We start from the raw sequence: 22,686 nt of genomic DNA on the forward strand, positions 1-22,686 counted from the left end.
ATTTGTGTTCAGTTCTATGCTTAATAACATTTATTTATTTATTTCAATTAGTAGAGGAGTGTGCATCAACAAGGACCCTGTCTGAGTATACGCTGGTGTACCCGAGTACCCGGAAGGTACCCAAGTGCACCAACCCAACACAGGGAGGGTAGTGCAGCCCTTACATATATCTCTGGGAGGGACTGTTTTGATGGACATTGGGTTTTAGGTGCCCAGTGCACCCTCAGTACTTTGGGGGGACGTTTACTGTGATTGTGTGTGTATATTGTATTGCTGAGACTATGGGACCATAGTAAATAGGTTGCATATACTTTGTGTGGATTGTGATTATTGGAGGTATACCATATAGTTATACCAGTTCCAGTGAGAAGCTATCCCGCCAATGCAGGGATCCTCACAGGTGGAGGTGCTGACCCAGCCACCCCAGGCTCCCCACCGCGGAGGCTTATGCCTCTGTTAAGCCTAGCAGGTTAGCACCATAACACCTGTATCGCCCAAGTCTCCCTGAGGAGGAGGGATGGGGTGTTACATTTATAACATAAATAAAGCCGCGACCAGTTTCCTTCCAAGTCGTTGTATGTTTTTGATTTATGGGAAGTGCTGTTGTAAGCGCTCCTTCCACGAGATCGGGGCGTGGGTAAGCGTCATGCGACTCGTAGCGTCAACGCCAGCAACACAGTCCAGCAATGTCTGTTGTTTGTTATGCAAATTATTGTCTGAATTGCACCATGAACAAACACAGTGTGGGGAACAATAGAAGGACAAAGATGATACAGCGCAGGCAGCCATTCCAAAATCAATCAAGTTGATACGGTGCCTCAGGGAACACAATATTCCTCTCACATATTGTGAGTAATGTGTCGTGGTTTTATTCATGTTGCCGGGTAACTGTCCTTTTAAAAAGGAAATCCAAGCTAACGATTATTTTTTGTTGCAATTTTGTATTTTTTTAAACACGGGATTGCAGCAGGGGGTCTCCGAAGCTGAACCCCATTCATTTCAGCTCTGGGGACCCCCTGCTTCCGGAGATACCTCCGCGGGGGGTGCGAGTATCCGCGCAGATAGCAGAGTTCACATAATAGCGGAGTTTCAAAGCGCCAGCGCCCTGTGCGCCAATAGGCTGCAGCCGTGACATCAGGGCAGCTTGCTATTGGCCCACGCATCGCGGGAGCTTTAAACTCTGCAGAGATACCCCCTTTGAAGATCTGTATCTGGGGAAACATGGTGTCCCCCCGGAGCTCTGGAGACCCCCCTTCTTCAATCCTGTGTTAAAAAAATTAAAATGTTTTTTTTTAAAAAAAGCTTGAATTGCTCCTTTAAGAACTAGGAGAAAACAATAACTTTATATAGAACTATGGCGAATGAGCGATTATTCACAAGGCGAAAAAAAAACGGTATTCAAAGTAAAAGTCGGGAAAGAAGTGAAATTTACTTTGCAAGAAACCTCATTTACATTCCCAGCAGTTTAAGTGCACCTGACAATGAGCCTTTTCATTCCATGCAAACAATAGACAACAGTCATGTTTGATGCCAATTCTGAGATGCTGCCTAGGAAATAAATAAAAAGAAAGCAGAATACAGAACTGCAAATTGGTACTAACATAGCAGATCTCCGCTTCACATTGGAGATAATAGTAAAAGCCGGGCAATATGCTTATTATGCTCAATTTATCAGTGTAAATGAAGTCCTAATAAAAAAAAGCTTTTGCAACAGCAATATATGAGCTAAAGAGAAGCCAAGTATGAATCCTACAGTGCAGAGCTCATATGTTAATTATCATCACTTTGTCTTACATCTGAGTTCATTACCAGATGTACAGCAAAAGCTAAAGTACTGATGGACACAAGGCTTTTCGTTTATAACAGGGGTGGGTAACGCCAGTCCTCAAGGGCCACCAACAGGTCAGGCTTTCAGGAAAACCCTGCTTCAGCACAGGTGGCTCGAATCAGTGGCAGAGTCGTCGACTGCGCCCCATGTGCTGTAGCTGGGATAGCCTGAAAGCCTGACCTGTTGGTGGCCCTTGAGTACTGGAGTTTACCACCCTTAGTTTATAATAATATCTTGCAGTGGGAATATGAAACCCTGTCACAAGGTGGTTGCACGGTGGAAATGCTTGAAGTATACAAGTGTGACAAAAGACCACGAAACAGCTGATCGTTTGGGAACGGAAAAAAAGAAAAGTGATATTGTTGAAGACACAAGAGAAAGAATTTCTAGAGTTGTACGGAACAGATAAGCCAACTCAGCTCTCATCATAACAGAAAAACATACGGTAACTCCTAGGGGGTGCTGCAGCGTGTTGGAAACACATGATGAATGTTTATAATAAGGTAGTGTACTGTACATAATATACAGCGAGTCTTACAGCAGAAGTCCCCATCCTCCCCCAATTACCTTACCTCATCCATGGTGCCCCGACACCCAGGTATAGCTATAGGTTTTTTTGTGCCAGTTTTGACACAAAAATTTTACAAATATTGTCATTAGAGCCTACAAACTATGGCGTCTGAGTCACCAACAGAAAGTCCCATCTCCTGGTGACATCGCAGATTTACCATTGGCCACCAGTCCTGACCATTGTGTGTCCGGAAGGCACATCTTTTGCCCGGTGCCGGGGAAACCGGGGGGGGTACGGGGGGGACTGATATTGCTGGACCATGGAGGAGCTCTAGGGGGGACCCCATGTTGAAGGTAAAAAAGTAAATAAAGGTTGAAATGCTGCTCAAAGAATTGGGTTGAAGAGTATTTACTCAGGACGTCCTACTACATTTGGTTGGGGGAGATTGAGTCTAATGATTGAATTTGGGCAAAAGTAATCTTTTGAGGAACGGTTTCAGAAGCAAAGATAACGTCAACATCTTTCCCTATTCCCTTTAAGCGACGTGCCCTGCTGCGCATCTCCAAATAACGGAAAGGTACATACCCGCACTGCTTCCGCCTTTTTGTGGAACATCTCCTCCATGTCCCTGGCTAGTTTCTTAACAAGCTGAAGTCCATCTATTTCTTCTATGGAAATATCCTTTTCAAATTCTTTATATTTCTGGAAGAGAAGAGACGTGTGACTGTTACTAAAGGTATGGGTATATACAGTATAGTTAATTCTATAGCATGGCATGGACGTTACGCTTGACTGTTTTCTCCTGCTACTAGCCTCTTATCAGACCAGTGACACTCACAAATATTAGTATTGATTAAAGACAGGGTCCAGATACAGAACGCTCAGGTGTTCACGTAACGGGGCAGTAACTTAACGCCTTGTTAAGTGCTAACGGGTATCTTCAAAGCTCACTAACGCAGTGCCAAGTGCGGTTTTCAGCCGTAACTTGCGTTACTATAACGGACGGTGAGGATCTCTCTAACAACCCCTGTCCTATATCCCAAGAGCTCCGCTATCGTTAAATCCCTGTTAACGATGCGTTACTTAAGTCAGGGGTGCACAAACTGGGGGGCACCCCCCACTGACTTTTTTTGGGCGGCGTGGCGGTTATAGAGACCCTGTGCTGGGAACGCGAGACCTCTGTAACTCACTTACTCGGCTTCAGTTCACGCGTCTCCATGGCGACGCGGCGACAAATGACGCAGCGGGGTCATGTGATGCGATGTCCCATGACCCCGCGGCATCATTTGACGCCACATTAGAGGTGGGGGGGGTGCGACACAGGGTGAGAGCAGGCGGGTGGGGGGGATGCAGCGCACAAAGTTTGCGCACCCCTGACTTCGGTCATATCTAAAGGGGTCATTATCTCCCTCCAGACCCTGAAATATGGGTTTTGCTGGAGAGGTATCTCAGGTATCCCAGGTGTGTCACTCCACGTGTCTTGTAAAGGTGGGTTTGAGGGGTTATATATATATATATATATATATATATATATATATATATATGTATCACTTGGGACTCTACTACAATAGGACTCTCCCATTAAGCATATGTTCTCTTCCCCATTAAGCATATGCTAATGAGATCTCTAACAGCCGCTGTTTTTGCATATATTTCGCTTGGTGGGTTCACGTGTTACCCTCAGGGAACATAACATCCATTACTGATTTTGAGAACAAGACGGGATGAGCCCAGACTGAACGGAGCTTGGTGTATCTGGGCCTAGGTGAAGCAAAAAGACCCAGAAGAAAGCGAGGGTTGGGATGGAGTAAGTGTAATAAATATAAATGATAGTACTGTATTAATCTCAGTGCATTAGCCATCTAACGAAAAATCGAAAACTCCAAAAATATCAAGGAAATAAATCATTACTGAATTCATTTTAATTTAGTTCATATCATTTAAAGCAGCAGAACATGGTGACACTTGTTTAAAAAAAAAATATATATATATATATATAGGGTTGAAGCAGGGTGTCTCGGGGGACCTCTGCTTCCTCAGATGCTTACTTCTGCAGTGGGTGCCGGTATCTCTCTGGTGGCAGCAGCTCCGACGGGGCTGTGTGGGGCTATCAAAATGGTGGCATCTAAATGTCCCGCGTCACGTAGGCCAATAGAAATATGTGACGTCATCACCTGCAGCTTCCTATTGGCCCACGTGACACGGACATTTAAACCTGCAGAGATACCGGCAATCGCTACGGAGGTAAGTATCTCGGGAAACAGGGGGGCCCGGAGCTGAAATGAATGCAGCGGAGACCCCCTGCTTCTATCCTTTGACGCTTAGAGTGCTGCTATAAGAGTACTTGTTACACAGAACTCTAACGTCTGGTTGGAATATACAGTATGCAGCTAAAGAATGTTTGAAGAGAATAATATAGATTTTAACTATGAGTTAATCTATAAATTCTATTTGGTATTATTCCCATTGTACACCATTGCACTCCCATCAAGTATTAATGACTTACACAGGGTGTCCCAAAATTATTCATCCGAAAGTAAATATTCCATATAATTGAAGACATTGTCCGTAGGTAATGGTTATTCAAAATGCAACCTCTATCAGGTTCATGCTCACAAGCTTTCTCTGTTAATTTAGCTTCATCTGCTATTATCGACCCCGACAGACAGAGCAATGTTTTGTCTTTCACACCATACGTTCATGCATATGTTGATACGAAATGCTATTTAAAGAGACAATTCAAGAGGTACTTAAAAAAAATATTTTTTTATTATTTGAATATATGCAGCCTTTTGATTCCCTTTATTAAAAAACGAATTACCTAACCTGCCAACCGATTAGTTCTCCCGTGATCGATCAGCAAAGATCCTGTTCACCCATCACCAGATGGAGTGTAATGAATGCAAAAAAGTTGTAATATATTATTTACTTGAGCGGGCATGTTATGAGCACAGTGATGTGACAAGCCACATATTGTAGCATATGCTTTACAAGTAATACGAGCAGCCGATAAAACCTGATTTCAACTGATTTATTTATGGGCGGCTCTTACCGGGAGAACATAAATAGAACGGATCAGTTCATGCGCTCCAGACATGCTAAGCCAATGGGATGTTGGAAGACCTCTAAGGGGGTTATTCGTTAAAGTGCGGTCAGGCACTAGCACGCAGAAACTCTTATTGGCTTAAAGGAGCAATGTGTACGATTTTTTAATTTATTCTTTTTTTTAAGCGTAAGCTGAAGCAGGGGGTCTCCGGAGCTGAACCCCATTAAATTCAGCTATGGGGAACCCCTGGTTCCCGAGATACATACATTTAAATTAAATGCTGGGGAGCGCGAGATGCGTCTGTAACTCACTTACCTGCTCTCCGGCGGCTTCGGGCGACGCAGCATCAAATGACGCCATGGGTTCACATGATGTCACATGACCCTGACATCATTTGGCGCCGGATACCAGGTAGGGGGGGGGGGCACGAACACAGGGGCTGAGCAGGCAGGAGGCGCAGGGCCAAAAGTTGGCGCGCCCCTGTAGTAATGGCCAAACAATGGCTGAAGGTGATAGGGATTTAATATTCTGCATCTTTAATTATACTGAAGTCTTGTAAGTGCGTCTTTATGAACACTGATTACTCTAGAAACATTTGAACAAGTTGCACTGTAGAACAACGGCTCATTTTAAAATCTGAACACTTTTAACCATCTACATTTGCTGTGACCATTTTCGACACATTAAAGATGGCACTTAAGAGTTTCTATGATCTCTTGCAAATTTCAAATGCAATCAATGAAAAATACGGCAAAATGGCAAAGTCTCCGGTGTAGGTGCTGGAATTTATCACGGCCCATGAAGCAGGGTGTACGTTCTTGTGGTTCTGACACAGAAACATGAGAGAGGGAACAACATGGAATGCGATGGGAGAGAGTTAGAGACAAACATCGGTGGATAGAGGGGAGGGGTAATTAGAAAGGATAACTTTGAAGGTAGGTGAAGGAGCGGCTCGGTGAGTAAAGACTGTACACAGCGACACCGCGTTTGAAGCTAACGGAGCCTGGTTCAATTCTCGGTGTCAGCTCCTTGTGACCTTTGGCGCATCCCTTTAGCTTCCTGTGACTCAGGCACTGTGTACACTGCCAGAGCTGTGTATATTAATGGTGCTCTATAATAAAAAAATGCCGTCCCTGCTTCAGCACAGATGGCTCAGTCAAAGCTGGGATATCCTGATAACCTGACCTCTCACTTACACATGCAAATGAATATATTTTTGGGGCGCTGTCAACTCTTTTCTGTATCTTTAGACCTACTGTAACTACCATAAATAAGTTGTAATTTTGTAGGTATACTAGTGATGTACCGAGCACCGGGTAATTACCCGGCCCCGGCAGCAGGGGGCTGGGCCCGGCACCTGGTAGGCACCGGCGCCGGGTAATGCCACTATAAATATACTTCATCGCTTACCTGCAGCCGGCGACGGAAGTTGAAGAAGACTGGTGAGGAAGACCGCGGCGGCATCTGGGAGCAGCAGACGTCCTGGTGGCGGTGGCAGCGGCAGATGTCCGTGTTCAGTTGCCGGGAGCAGCAGGAATACAGCACACTGCTGATACCAGTGTGAGCCGGGGAACCATGTGACCGGAGCAGGAGCGTTCCTATTGGACAGCCGGCTCCTCCCCTGCTGCCACCGCCACCAGGACCTCTGCTGTTGCTCCCAGATGTCGCCGCGGTCTTCCTCACCCTGCAGGTAAGTGCCGTACAGGTAACCGGGTAACCAGCCGGGTAAAATGAAAATGTAGGACCCGGCACAACACTAATGTATACGTTATACAGTAAACGTGTTGTGCTATACGTTATACAGTAAACGTGTTGTGCTATACGTTATACAGTAAACGTGTTGTGCTAAACGTTATACAGTAAACGTGTTGTGCTATACGTTATACAGTAAACGTGTTGTGCTATACGTTATACAGTAAACGTGTTGTGCTATACGTTATACAGTAAACGTGTTGTGCTATACGTTATACAGTAAACGTGTTGTGCTATACGTTATACAGTAAACGTGTTGTGCTATACGTTATACAGTAAACGTGTTGTGCTATACGTTATACAGTAAACGTGTTGTGCTATACGTTATACAGTAAACGTGTTGTGCTACACGTTATACAGTAAACGTGTTGTGCTACACGTTATACAGTAAACGTGTTGTGCTACACGTTATACAGTAAACGTGTTGTGCTACACGTTATACAGTAGTATTCATTTTATGTTAGTAAACCTATACAATTCTCTGCTAACTTTTTATTGTTCCATGAAACGTCCTGCACTGGAAAATGAAAGGTGTCCTATACGCACCGTTCCTTTATAAGGGAGGTGTCCTATACGCACCCTTCTTTTATAAGGGAGGAGTCCTATACGTACCCTTCCTTTATAAGGGAGGTGTCCTATACGCACCCTTCCTTTATAAGGGAGGTGTCCTATACGCACCCTTCCTTTATAAGGGAGGTGTCCTATACGCACCCTTCCTTTATAAGGGAGGTGTCCTATACGCACCCTTCCTTTATAAGGGAGTTGGGAGGTGTCCTATACGCACCCTTCCTTTATAAGGGAGGTGTCCTATACGCACCCTTCCTTTATAAGGGAGGCGTCCTATACGCACCCTTCCTTTATAAGGGAGGCGTCCTATACGCACCGTTCCTTTATAAGGGAGGAGTCCTATACGCACCCTTCCTTTATAAGGGAGGCGTCCTATACGCACCCTTCCTTTATAAGGGAGGCGTCCTATACGTACCCTTCCTTTATAAGGGAGGTGTCCTATACCCATCCTTCCTTTATAAGGGAGGTATCCTGTACGCACCCTTCCTTTATAAGGGAGGTGTCCTATACGCACCCTTCCTTTATAAGGGAGGAGTCCTATACGCACCCTTCCTTTATAAGGGAGGAGTCCTATACGCACCCTTCCTTTATAAGGTAGGTGTCCTATACGCACCCTTCCTATATAAGGGAGGTGTCCTATACGCACCCTTCCTTTATAAGGGAGGAGTCCTATACGCACCCTTCCTTTATAAGGGAGGAGTCCTATACGCACCCTTCCTTTATAAGGGAGGTGTCCTATACGCACTTTTCCTTTATAAGGGAGGCGTCCTATACGCACCCTTCCTTTACAAGGGAGGAGTCCTATACTCACCCTTCCTTTATAAGGGAGGAGTTCCTATACGCACCCTTCCTTTATAAGGGAGGTGTCCTATTCGCACCCTTCCTTTATAAGGGAGGTGTCCTATACGCCCTTCCTTTATAAGGGAGGTGTCCTATTCGCACCCTTCCTTTATAAGGGAGGTGTCCTATACGCCCTTCCTTTATAAGGGAGGAGTCCTATACGTACCCTTCCTTTATAAGGGAGGTGTCCTATACGCACCCATCCTTTATAAGGGAGGTGTCCTATACGCACCCTTCCTTTATAAGGGAGGTGTCCTATACGCCCTTCCTTTATAAGGGAGGAGTCCTATACATACCCTTCCTTTATAAGGGAGGTGTCCTATACGCACCCTTCCTTTATAAGGGAGGTGTCCTATACGCACCCTTCCTTTATAAGGGAGGTGTCCTATACGCACCCTTCCTTTATAAGGGAGGTGTCCTATACGCCCTTCCTTTATAAGGGAGGAGTCCTATACGTACCCTTCCTTTATAAGGGAGGTGTCCTATACGCACCCTTCCTTTATAAGGGAGGTGTCCTATACGCACCCTTGCTTTATAAGGGAGGTGCCCTATACGCCCTTCCTTTATAAGGGAGGAGTCCTATACGTACCCTTCCTTTATAAGGGAGGTGTCCTATACGCACCCTTCCTTTATAAGGGAGGTGTCCTATACGCACCCTTCCTTTATAAGGGAGGTGTCCTATACGCCCTTCCTTTATAAGGGAGGAGTCCTATACGTACCCTTCCTTTATAAGGGAGGTGTGCTATACGCACCCTTCCTTTATAAGGGAGGAGTCCTATACGCACCATTCCTTTATAAGGGAGGAGTCCTATATGCACCCTTCCTTTATAAGGGAGGTGTCCTATACGCACCCTTCCTTTATAAGGGAGGTGTCCTATACGCCCTTCCTTTATAAGGGAGGAGTCCTATACGTACCCTTCCTTTATAAGGGAGGTGTCCTATACGCACCCTTCCTTTATAAGGGAGGTGTCCTATACTCACCATTCCTTTATAAGGGAGGAGTCCTATACGCACCCTTCCTTTATAAGGGAGGTGTCCTATACCCACCCTTCCTTTATAAGGGAGGTGTCCTATACGCCCTTCCTTTATAAGGGAGGAGTCCTATACGCACCCTTCCTTTATAAGGGAGGTGTCCTATACGCACCCTTCCTTTATAAGGGAGGTGTCCTATACGCACCCTCCCTTTATAAGGGAGGTGTCCTGTACGCACCCTTCCTTTACAAGGGAGGAGTCCTATATGCACCCTTCCTTTATAAGGGAGGCGTCCATTACGCACCCTTCCTTTATAAGGGAGGCGTCCATTACGCACTCTTCCTTTATAAGGGAGGTGTCCATTCACTGTAAGGAACTTACTAATGAAGAGACACAAAAGTTTCTATATTAAACACAATCAGCCTGTTATTATAGATCACATGGTGAAATATACGCGTAGGGCCTTATTCTATATTGTCCGAAGCAGACACTGAGGTCGTTTTTAGTCGAAAATCCCCATTAAATTCAATAGGTATTTGGGGCAGAAAATTGTCCCGACAGCTGCATCGGACAATATACAAATACTCCCTAATTTCTATATTTTGAAAGTCAAAATATTGACTTTGAAAATACAGTGTTTTAAAGCTGATGTAGCTAACAATGTAATAGCTGTGTCCCGGAGATTACACAGTAGCACATACTGTGCATTTCAGGAATGTCGGTGCTTTTTGCCGTGACTGGAGGGGCGAGTTTCAGGTTTAGCAGTGAAGGGGTGAAGTGGATTTAGGGAATAAGAAAGGAAAAAAGAAAAAGAAGTTGGATAGGCTATTAACCCTTTGAGTGCCCCAGGACATAGTGACTACTGTACGTCATGGCGACTGGCGCTATGGGAGCTCCATGACGTAGTGACTACATCATCCTTAAGGGGCTGTTTTTTTTCTGGGTTCGATCGCGTTCTGGGTTCCCACGGAGTGCAAGACGGGATCTAACCAGTAAGGCGAAGGAGGAGGAAACGGAAGAGGAGGAGGAGAGGAGGAAACGGAGGCGAGGAGGAGAGGAGAGGAGGAGGAGGAAACGGAGGCGAGGAGGAAACGGAAGAGGAGGAGGAGAGGAGGAAACAGAGGAGAGGAGGAAACGGAGGAGGAGGAGACGAGGAGAAGAGGAAGAGGAGGAGAGGAGGAGGAGGAGAGCAGGAGAAGGAAAGAGGAGGAGAGGAGGAGGAGGAGAGGAGGAGAAGGGAAGAGGAGGAGAAGGGAAGAGGAGGAGAAGAGGAGGAGGAGAGGAGGAGAGGAGGGGGAGAAGATGGTAAGGAGGAGGAGAAAACGGAGGAGGAGGAGAGGAGGAGGAAACGGAGGCGAGGAGGAAACGAAAGAGAGAAGGAAACGGAGGAGGAGAGGAGAGAAGGAAATGGAGGAGGAGGAGACGAGGAGAAGAGGAAGATAAGAGGCGGAAACGGAGGAGAAGAGGAGGAGGAGAAGGGAAGAGGAGGAGAGGAGGAGGAGGAGAGGAGGAGAAGGGAAGAGGAGGAGAGGAGGAGGAGAAGGGAAGAAGAGGAGGAGAGGAGGAGGAGAGGAGGAGGAGAAGATGGTAAGGAGGAGGAGAAAACGGAGGAGGAGGAGAGGAGGAGAAGGATTATCTTCTGTTTCCTCCAGAAGATAGGAAAATAAGCCGGCTGGGTGGGCCAAGTGCTTCTTATCTGTCATCAAACGATCTGTGTCTATTTTGCATAACATAAATATAAGGTGTATGAGATATAGGGGCTTATCTGTAAGGTGTTATAAGCGCAGATGACGTGCTATCGCATGTAATGTCCCACACCTTACAGAATACGGGCCACAACGTTCTATTTTGCACACACACTTAATATAAATAGTAACATAACATGGGATTAGAAATGTACTTGTGATAAGGTACTACTGTACTAACGAAGAGAAAACCAATCACAATCCTTGCAACACGTATTTTCTATTTCTCTTAATATACCGTGCGAAAGGTTAGACACAACAAAAGATGCAAAAGGAAAATAAAGTTATGAGGTACAGAGTTTTCAAGAGACACAAAAAGGTATTAAAAATAAAAGTTATATTAAAAATAAAAACGTGTGGTTGGTCAGAGCAGTCATAGGCAGTCAATATTTCTACCAAGTACTGCATGAAGGCTTCTAATAGAAATATAATAACATTATCAATTACATTACTGATAATTAAAAGAGCATCAGTACTAATCACTTCGGAAAGCATGGTTTATAAATATGTGGTTGAGTACATTTGTCTATATTGTAATATGCTGCAATTCACAGAGATACTTGGAACACTTCATTGTTAACCAAGACATGTAGCTCTTCTTTGGAGATATTGAAAGAATGAGATATACTTTTCCAAGGACCCATCAACAATAGGTATAATTAGTCAGATTACATGTCGCCTTTTCAATTTCATGTATTTGTTGAGGAACAGCTTGCGGATCTATACAAAATCAACAGATCTTTTATTGTTTCAGATCTGCACAAGAATTCAGTGTCGTTCCTCTGCACTCCACCACACTGCTACACTTACACCTTCCATTGTGTTGCCATGCAAAATACAGTATGCCTACACGCACCTGCGGAATAAATAAGAACAATATGGAGTCATTTGTACTATTAATGAGAACCTAAAGTAGGAGCGATGTCGTGATTTGTTAAAATAAGATACCACTTAATGGGGTTATATAATAATGCCCATGTCACTCCTTAAATGAGAATCAAGGGGGTCGATGGTTACCTAAAGGAAAAGTAGCAGGAACCATAGAGAGATGTTCATTAAACTGCAATAGTGCCATTTGGGGCACTCTAGCATGGAAACTTTAATTGACTCCAATGGTAGTTCATTGCTGAATAAAAAGCTATAGTTTGTAACTATAGTTATGCTGTGATAGTGCCAATCAGGGCACTATTGCACAGGGTCAAATGCTACAATGTGAGTGTAATGAATAACCACCATAGTTACAAACTGTCGTTTTTAATTAAACTATGAATCTTGTTGCAGATATTTCTTTAGCTGGCAAACATTATAGGATATATAGGTACTTCAAGGTGTGCAGCCCAGCCCCTCTCATAGAGAAAATGTAATATAGGTTTTAGTTTCTCTATCACATGGGACGACCAACTCCAGTCCTTAAGGATCACCAACAGGTCAGGTTTTCAGGATATCCCTCAAGCACAGGTGGCCCAATCAGTCCCTGCTGCAGCACAGGTGGATCATTCAGTCCCTGCTTCAGCACAGGTGGCTCAATTAGACTCAGTCTTTGACTGAGTCTCTGATTGAGCCACCTGTGCTGAAGCGGGGATATCCTGAAAACCTGACCTGTTGGTGGCTCTGGAGGAGTGGAGGTGCCACCCTGCACTAGCATTTACCCCTTGTGTCTTTGAGACAATAGCTTTCAGGCTGCTACGCACACTGTATGTCCTGAATTATGAACGTTTCTATTTTCCTGGTCTGCCGCATGTTACCTATATTTTGCATTGAATTACCTGTTGTTTGATGCCAGCACCCACTTTGATTACAGCTCACTTGTTATATGTTAGGTTAGATGTTGCTAATTAGCTTTGGCTGGAGATTAGCACTATCAATTGATGTTACTAAATATTTCAAGCAAAAACATAACGTACTGTAATTTGACACTTGCAGAAAAAAGTCATTAACTAAGCTGGTTGATAATAAAAAATATTATTATTAAAAAGGCAGACAAGTGAGGAGCATTCTTACTTCCAAACTATGTGCAGCATAAAGGAGAAGCAGTGAGAACGCTGAATAACACGGACTGTTACATGAAATTGAACCACGATCCCACACTTGCACACCAACAAGAAGTTAACGGTGTTTTACTGTTGGGGTTGAATAATCAGCGGATCAGTGAAACAGACGTTGACTTTTTAACAGTAAAGAACCCACGTTGTCCTATATTCTATTTGTTGTCGAAAATTCACAAGTGTCCATAATCCACCAGGGAGGCCAATCATGTCGGTAATAAATTCCATTAATCAGCCTTTTGGCTATTTATGTAGATACATTTCTATAGCCCATAGTGAATAAAACTAAATCATACATCAAAGATACGTTTGATTTTTTTGACAAAAGTGAGAGCAGTACCATTACAAGGGAAAGACATTTTCTTAGTAACGATGGATGTAACACAAATATACGCCATATTCCCTCATGTAGAAGGTCTGGCAGTCATCAGAAGTAGATTACCGGAAACATAGAAGACCAACCCTCCAGTGGATCATATCTTGTTATTGCTCCATTTTATTCTGTACAAAAAGGTCTTTAAATTTGAGAATATGTTTTATTTGCAGATACCAGGCACGGTATTGGGGAGGAACGTGGAACCGTCCTATGCAAATCTATACATGACTGATTTAGAAACAAATTTTATTTTTGATACATTTTATTATTCAATAATGGTTTAGGTCCGGTGTGTAAGAACCCTCCCAGATTTGCTTATAAAAGAGGACAAAATCTTATTAAAGATGTATTAATTCAAGGCAGATAGAAAGGATTACTACACTATTTCCCATTGTTTAAGTACACTGGAGGGGAGGTGCTTTAAGTGTCTTAACAGCTCCGTATGCGATAGCCGTACTACTGGAGACCAATTCACCGCTCTAGAACTGGCAAAACATACAAACTTACATGTAGGATTACATGCATTACAGCCCACGTTATATACTTAATAAAATGCCCATGTGGTTCATGCTATGTGGGGAAAAATTATCGTATGTTGAAGCCTGCGTTTATAGAGCATACGAGTAAGATCAGACATGGAGCAGAAGAAAACACATTTGTAAAGCATTGTAATACACTTAAGCATCCAATCTCCTCATCGAGAATTATGGGGATAACATGTTAAAACAGCTACTGTACGTGAGAGACAGAGAAAGATTCACACCCACTACGCTGGGAGGCGAACTGGATTTCCACTTTGATACAGTTTTCCCCAAAGCATTAAATGATTACTTGTCCTTAGACTGCTTTCTGGAGAGTAGATAAATGTCCTATAAAGTATTCCCTATAAATTCTGCCGTTGCTGTCCATACAGTCTGGAGTCTGTAAATTCAACTATTTTAAAGCTATGTTCTATTCTGGATAAATTACTCTATTATTCAAATCATAAATTTTTTGGATTGCCTAAAATGTTTAATTCTTTGTGGATCATATGATATTGCACAGTGTATGGAGAACGAGTCCATGAGATATAACCTGGTTGTTTTTTCTTATAAAAGTTTTTAAATCACAAACACATTTATTCATTAACACTGGCATTGGGCGTGTGGGGACACGGACTAAATCCCTGCTGAAAGTCGCCCAACATCTGGTCTTCTTTGTAAAACCGGAACGCTTCTGTAGATGATCCGCGCCACGTGATGAAACAGGATCGCCGCTTAGCAACAGAACGGACAACAGAGGGCCCAGGCGCGACTTCCGGATGACAGATGCAAGAGGAGACATTGCGGGATTCCGTAAAACACAGGACTGCGCAGGCGTGAGACACCGGCAGAGGATTACAGACACCTTGGAGTTCGGGATTATAGAGAGACTTTAATCGCGTCACCCCACGTGAGAAAGGCTGATGTAGCTGTCAGAACATTTCTTTTGAAAAACCCGCAGTGCCCCGGTTGGTCTCTTACCTGATTTGTGGAGCAACTATTAAAAACAAGGAAAGTGTCTTAACGTTATTTCAGTATCACTTTATTTTCTAAAAGGCCCATTTTACTTTAACAACTTAAATGCTGAAAGTCCAGATGAAACATTATTTCTGCAAGGTGTTATAATAGAACATGTTTCTTTCTTCATGCCAGTAAACTTAGATTCAGGGTGTACTGTACATGGTGTGAAGTGTGGGATGAGGGAGTCAATGGTAATTGGTTCTAGCAGACAGCCACATCAATATTAAACACAGTTAATCAAAACGCTGCGCGTGTGTGCGTCTGTGTGTGTGAGATAACACGCAAAGTATATCACCGTATAGCACCAGAGAGAACAATGTATGTTTGTATTCATATAGTGCTACCAATGTATGCACCAATTTAAGAGACTATAAATTATAGGGAATTACAAAACAACTGCAACAAACAAAGTCAGACAATAGGGAAATCCCTGCCCTGGAGAGTTTACAATCTACGTGCTGTATTAGGGGACTTACATGGACAGTAGGTGAGGGAATAAGTGCAGTACATGGCAGTGCTTGGCCACAGTGGTTGGTAAGTGCATATGCGGGGGTGGGGCAGCAGCTACGAGTACAAGCAATTGAAATTCTCCATTCAGAAGGTGAGTTTTTAGGCTGGACATAAAGGTGAGGAGAGAAGGTGCTTGGCCTATACTGAGGGTGTTCCACAAGTAAGGGGCAGAGATGGAAAAAGGTTTAAGGCGAGAGAGATCAGTAGCGGTGAAAGGGGTGGAGAGGACAGTTATGGGTTGAGCGCGGGATAGATGGTGGTTCCGTTTACTGAAATAAAAAAGGGGAAATCAGGTCAGATTCAGGAGGAAATATGAGGAGCTCAGTCGTAAATCGGCAGTACAAACAACGTGCTTCCAATGTTTCTCCATTGGCGTGATGATGTAGAATAGCGTTCCTACGCATTTCGTCACAAAGATCGCAACGTCATCATGGGATGATATAATGGCACACTGACGCCCTTAAATAGTCTAGTGTGCCATTACAGCCCCCTGGATGAAGTCGCGATCCTTGAGACGAAATGCGTAGGGACACTATTCCACATCAAGCCAATGGTAGGACGCTGTTTGCACTGCCGATCTCACTTCCAGGACACACGCAGTTTTCCCTAGAGTTTAAACAAGAGGCTGACTGCGAGAAGGATCGTGTCCTTGGCTGCATGTTCTAGAACGGATTCGTCTGCTGACCGTGGCATTTATCTCCGACGCGGTTTGTCACTCGGCGCTTGTGAGCATCTATTTTATCTTTGGTTCTGATTAAATTAATTTTAAATGGTTTTACACCTCTTTTGTAGATTTTCATGGTCTGGAAGTGGTTAATTGTGTGGAAAGCTACCCCGAGTCTCCTACGAAATCTACATTTGAGTTTTTTACATTTTTCCTACAATAACTTGACCAGGGAGGTTCCAGGCGGTTCCCCTCTCCCCCCGCCTTGTACCCACATGCAACGTACAAATAAAGACAGGAAACGGGAGCTGGAGGTAAAATGGCCGCGGCTATTTATTTAGACAGAAAACCTAATGGGGTAAATGCACTCCCTGCCAGAGTGTGCTCCTTTGTCAGGAGGGGGAGGGGACGGTCAGCCGGCCCTCGAACCGCTGACCTCGTGTCCCCTACGCGAGCGGGCTCTCGAGGTCATGGATAACTGACCTTGCCCACTCGTACTCCCCCCGGGCTCAAACGGCCCAGCTCCCAGTCTGGCAAGAACAAGCACCTACCCCCCAAGAGCCGCCGCGACAAAGGCAAAACTGGACAATGACCCCTCCTGCTCGGAACCTCGTCCTTTCACTCAGCACGTTATCAGCTGTTCGTGCTGTAATGGAACAAAGAACCATTAACACGGCATACAATGCATATGTCCACATTCCTGGGAATACCCTGCCCTGCTCAACCTTTTGCTGCCATTCATTACATGATTGCAATCACTAACTAAGGGGATGGGTGGGTGGGAAATCGTCTGGCGGGCAGCCAAAGAGGATGTGCTGCCCGCCAGCCTGGCCTTAAGTAGGCCTTCCGTGAACTCCTCCCCTGTGCTGGGGAGGGAGGTGTGGGGGCGGGCCAGCGAGGGGAAGGCCGGACCTCCCCGGTCATGAAGCCCCCCCGCCTATGGCTAGGGGGTGCCGCTTTCTACTGTATGTATTTTTTACGCTTTAAAATGTTACCAAGGATTTTCTTTTGCTTTATTGTTCATATGAACTATTGGAGTTAGACTTTCCTTTCATTTCTATTAATCTTGTGTTCATCATTTATATTCTCTTCTACTCTCACATTAAGATTATACTTTATAATTGTGTGTGTACAGTATATATATATATCAAAAAGCTCGGCTAACACGGTACAGATCTCTCTCTCTCTCTCTCTCTCTCTCTCTCTCTCTCTCTCTCTCTCTCTCTCTCTCTCTCTCTCATTAACTAGTTCATTTAAATCACATTGTTAAATTTATATGCACTTATTTACTACTTAGCACATAAACACATTCACACAATTTGTGCAACGTTATTTCACGAGCAGGTATCCTTATTACTGGCGCTGTTTCAAAAATTGCGTGTGTGTGTGTGTAAGTAATTGTGTGTGTTTCTGTGTGTGTGTGTGCGTGTGTGCATGTGTGTGTGTGTAAGTAATTGTGTCTGTGTGTGTGTGCGTGTGTGTGTAAGTAATTGTGTGTGTGTGTGTGTGTGTGTTTGTGTGCGTGTGTGTGTTTTCAATCACCTCAGATTTCAGTTTCGACCATTAAAAAAAAGACAGCATCCTTATATTCCTTTACCTCTAGTAAAATAAAATAAAAACAAGATACATCACACTGATACACCACTGATACACCTCTAATACACCACTAATACACCTCTAATACACCACTGATACACCTCTAATACACCACTACTGTATAACGTGTATAATCTGTTGGATTTTCACCAATTTTTAATGCTTTAGAAAAATTACGTACTCTAAAAATTGAGGCGGTTGCTCTTTGACCGACATCCTCTGGACGTTGATATTGTTACCTTAGATGTAATGATTTTTGCCCTTTTTATTTGCTTAGAAGTTTGAAATAGCTCCAGAACTTTGCATGTGTTATTCTCATTTGACGGATCTGCAACATGTCCAGAGCAATCTACTGAAGGGTGCCCAGCGTACAAGAGTTTAATGGACACAAGTCGCTTTTTGGGTTTTATGGTGATTACATTTGTGTGAGAACAAGAAATATAGTTTCTATTTTTGTATGCTGAGCAGGACTGTCTCTTTAAAAAGCCAATATATTTATTTAGGGGTTTTATATTCAATATGTAGGAGAAATCGGGAGTGCTCAGCCCCAGCCTACCCCCACACCCCCCCAAACTCCAACAGGTCAGGTTAAAGAAATCCCAGCTTCAGCACAGGTGATGCAGGCTTTGACTGAAACGCTGAATGAGCCACCTGTGCTGAAGCAGATATATCCTTAAAACCTGACCTGTTGGGCGGGGAGGGGCTTGAAGACTGGAGTTGAACGTCCTTGTGGAAAAAAAAGTTACGGTTCTGTTAGGACCAGTATTTATATTATGGAATTTGAGGGGGAGGGGGAGGAAGAGGGGAGGGGGAGGAAGAGGGGAGGGGAGGAGGGGATATATTGATGGTGCTTTTTCTTCCAGAGCTGCATGTAAGTAAATATGAAATATAAAAGCTATGATGTTTAATAAGTGTGGTCATGTTTTTTTTATCCATAACATTCTTATATGATATAAAAAAACAGAGATCATGAAATCAATTACAAATGTTTAATTATCTGTGTATTGCATTTATTTCCAACACTGCAATCAGCCCAGTTTAAGTCTCACTGTTTGATAACTTATGTTACTTCTAGTTAAATTACAATAAAGACCTCAACATGCAAGTGAAAAATCTAGTAAAAGTCAATCCTTTGCACGGAAGAACGAAAAATCCACATATTTAAATAATCAAGAGGAAATTAATTTAAGGCAGAAAATTAGATATCTGTATGCAATAATCCCGAACATTAAAGAAGATAATTTGATCCCTGTCATGCTTGCAGCTGCCAGTCTATATCTTATTTAAAAATAAAACTCCTACAGGAACAGTGTGACGACGTAAAAATAAAATCTATTACATTCTGTATTCTTGTCAGGGAACAAAGTCTTATATTCACCCAACAATGATAATCCTAATTGTATGCATTACATTCATTTCCCTGACTTTTATGCCAGTCTAATTGTTATCTTCCTATTACAAAGTCCCCTAAGGAACCTTAGGGCAATCAGCATTGTACAAGAACATGTAAGGCTTCGTCTTTAGCAAGACAATATAGTCAATTATCACCTGATGTACAGATGTAGCAGACGCCATTACCCGCGCTACTGCAAAAGAACTAGCAAAATGATGCGTTTAATGGCTCAAACAATAGCTCAGTCTTTGACTGCACCACCTGTGCTGAAGCAGGGATATCCTTAAAACCTGACCTGTTGGTGGCTCTTGAGGACTGGAGTTGGCCATCCCTGATTTAAGAGTCATACATCGGGTTATTATCACCGACATTCATGAATGTCTATGTGCAATGACCTATTATACATTGAGGATATCATTTTATTTTGCTGGGTATTAAACAAAAAAGAAACATGAAATTGAGTGCATGGGAACCAGGTCACGTTATTGGGCATTTTAAGGGATATGTATCATGATCATGGTACGATTACCTTGGTCTGGAATAAAATAATAGTCATAATCCATATGCCCAAGTACCATCCCACTTCAAACACTGGTATGTATGGTGTATATATAGAAAACAGGTTCAACTTTGGTCTTTCTTATTGACACTTGTAGAGCAGTTCTGTATAACTCACACTTTGTTAAGCCGGGGAAAGCCAGTCAGGCCATGAGAATAATAGCCATTTATATACAAGATCAGCGCATACACGTCCTGGGTTATTTTCTGATTATTCCTCACATGACTGGGGCTCCCCGAGGAGTAAGGGAGACTATGTAACAATATAAATAGAAAGCCCATCTGAAGAGGAACATGTCTTTAAAGGCGCAGTGAAAGATCAGAGTAAACTTTGCACGGGTGGAGAACGATGTGCGTTTTTGGGGACTAAATGGGAAAATGGATTACTCCGTGGCCAAACCTATATGTTGGATTGCCCTTGCAACATATTACAAACAAGTGAAATACTGTAGGGAGCTGTTTTATATTAAGTAACTATAATGATAAATTGGGATAACTACAAACAGAACCAGAAATACTACAGTCGTCAGTGTGAAATAGGGAAACTAATCCGTACCATCATCTCCCAATTATAATAGCTACTCTTTTAATTTGCTCTAGGAAAAAGAAAGCAGACCTTCCCTGGATTCGTACCTGTGCAATCTGGGTCAAACAGATGTTACATGTGTCTTAGATAACAGCGCAACCTCCTCGCGTTAATAACATGAGGCTGGCCTACCCGAGGTGTCCTCCTTCATCCTTACAGTGATTTGCATTTACTGAGCACACTGACGAATACAAAGTATCTGCTTAAAACGTTGACAATTACGTTTCAAATTTGAGCTGGCAATAAAATAGTAATTATCAGGATCCCAAACCCAAAAACTGGAGCTGTGAACAAAAGCCAGATCATTAATATCAACGTTTTTCTATATGCGCTATTACACAGCACAGAACAATCTGGCTTTTTAATGCATGCCCGTTTTTTAATCATGCAGTGTCATTTTCTTCAGACGGCTGATATTATGCTCTGTACATATAAAAAGCAAAAAAGAGGGGGGATGGGGAGTGATCAACTAAATCATACAAATTGTAATGTAAATAAATGATATATATAATCGATAATTATCAAAAACAATAGGTGCAGCTGTGAATTGAAGTGAATCAGGAAAACAAAAGGGGTACAAAAATGTTTGTACTCCAAAAGAAAATTCACTTATGTGCACACTATGTGAGTTAAAATGTAACTTTTAATACAACATCCTTAAAACATATATTACCGTAACAATTAATGTAATAAAACCATAAAAACCTGGGAAGCTAAACAAAGTGCAACCAGATAAGGTGAGTCAAAATGCCCAACACTTGCAATCACTAGCACAGTAATAAAGAAGTGTATTACCCTGCGCATGCGCAGTATAGTTCCGCGATCGGCCCGGTTTCTGCTGTCCTTCATTACAGCTTGAATGTGTGTTTAAGGTCCCAGCACCAGTATCATCTTCAATATTAATGTCATCAGCATGTCAATTTAAGTTATTTTATGTGGTTTATGCAGTTATGCAGGCGCTTTTTGCGCATGCGCTATAGAGATGAGTTTCATTGTTGCCATGACAACCTGAGCACTTAAATAGCTTCCGCTTCCCCTCCCATGCAAAATTGGCCCTGACGAAGCTCCATAGTAGGAGGGAAACGCGCGTTGGACGCGTTATGTCATCAGCCCCTGTTATGGGGTTGTTTTAACACAGTGTGCTAATACCAGTACTTTCACTAGCATAGCCATATATCTAAAAATAGTGTAGCTGGCAGGGATGGTTCTACTGATACTATTGTAACAATCTATGGACACATTGTAGCCGTATCCCTGCTGCTGTATCTGGCCAACGCTTTACTGTGCTAGTGCTTGCAAGTGTTGGGCATTTTGACTCACCTTGTCTGGTTGCACTTTGTTTAGCCTCCCAGGTTCCAGTTGTATATTTGTATACTGGAATTTATCTATATGTGAGGCTAACTCTGTTGCATGTATGCATATCATTTAATCTATTTTTATGGTTAATTACATTAATTGTTACGGTAATATATGTTTTAAGGATGTTGTATTAAAAGTTACATTTTAACTCACATAGGGGGTCATGCACTAAGCAGTGATAAGTGCTTTTAAGTGGGAAAAAATGCCATTATAGCACGATACTGCAGTGTTATCACTGCTTTGTGAATCTCACAACAGGCAGTATCAGGCTATAAAGGCATGTATCTCACTTAAAAGCACTTATCACTGCTTTGTGCATAACACCCAGAAAACCCACTTATCAATTCTTAGTGCATGACCCCCATAGTGTGCACATAAGTGAATTTTCTTTTGGAGTACAAACATTTTTGTACCCCTTTTGTTTTCCTGGTACATATAAAAAGTCCAAACTATTTCTATGTGTGTCACGCGTCTGTAAAAACTCATCAGAATTACTTTGTTGGAAAACCAAACAAAGTCTGCGCTTTACAGAGAAGCTGCACCTTTTGGGGGGGGGGGGTTGGCAAAAAGATAAAATAAAGACATATAAACTCTTTGAGCTGCGTCCCCCTTCCTGGGAGCAGCAGCGTTTGCGCCCCCCCCCCCCCCCCACTCCCAATGTCTCCGTGTCAAATGACGTTGTGGGTCATGTGATGTCAACCCACTGCGTCATTTGACGCGTGTTGCCATGGTGACGCATCGCCGAAGATTCGGCTGCCAGCAGGTAAGTGAGTTACAGAGGCGTCACGCCTCTCCCG

General features: G+C 43.2%; 1 protein-coding gene across 3 annotated transcripts in view; it reads right to left on the reverse strand.

Moving 5' to 3' along the window:
- CACNA2D3 (calcium voltage-gated channel auxiliary subunit alpha2delta 3) overlaps positions 1–22,686 on the reverse strand; it is a 597,478-nt gene that overhangs the window by 455,835 nt on the left and 118,957 nt on the right. For all 3 annotated transcript variants that reach the window (XM_075574868.1, XM_075574867.1, XM_075574869.1), the window contains exon 3: positions 2,925–3,041. In XM_075574868.1, coding sequence (XP_075430983.1) covers positions 2,925–3,041 — 117 coding nt within the window. The remainder of the gene's footprint in view (positions 1–2,924; positions 3,042–22,686) is intronic.

This window comes from Ascaphus truei, chromosome 17 (genome assembly GCF_040206685.1).
Source record: "Ascaphus truei isolate aAscTru1 chromosome 17, aAscTru1.hap1, whole genome shotgun sequence".
NCBI lineage: Eukaryota > Metazoa > Chordata > Amphibia > Anura > Ascaphidae > Ascaphus > Ascaphus truei.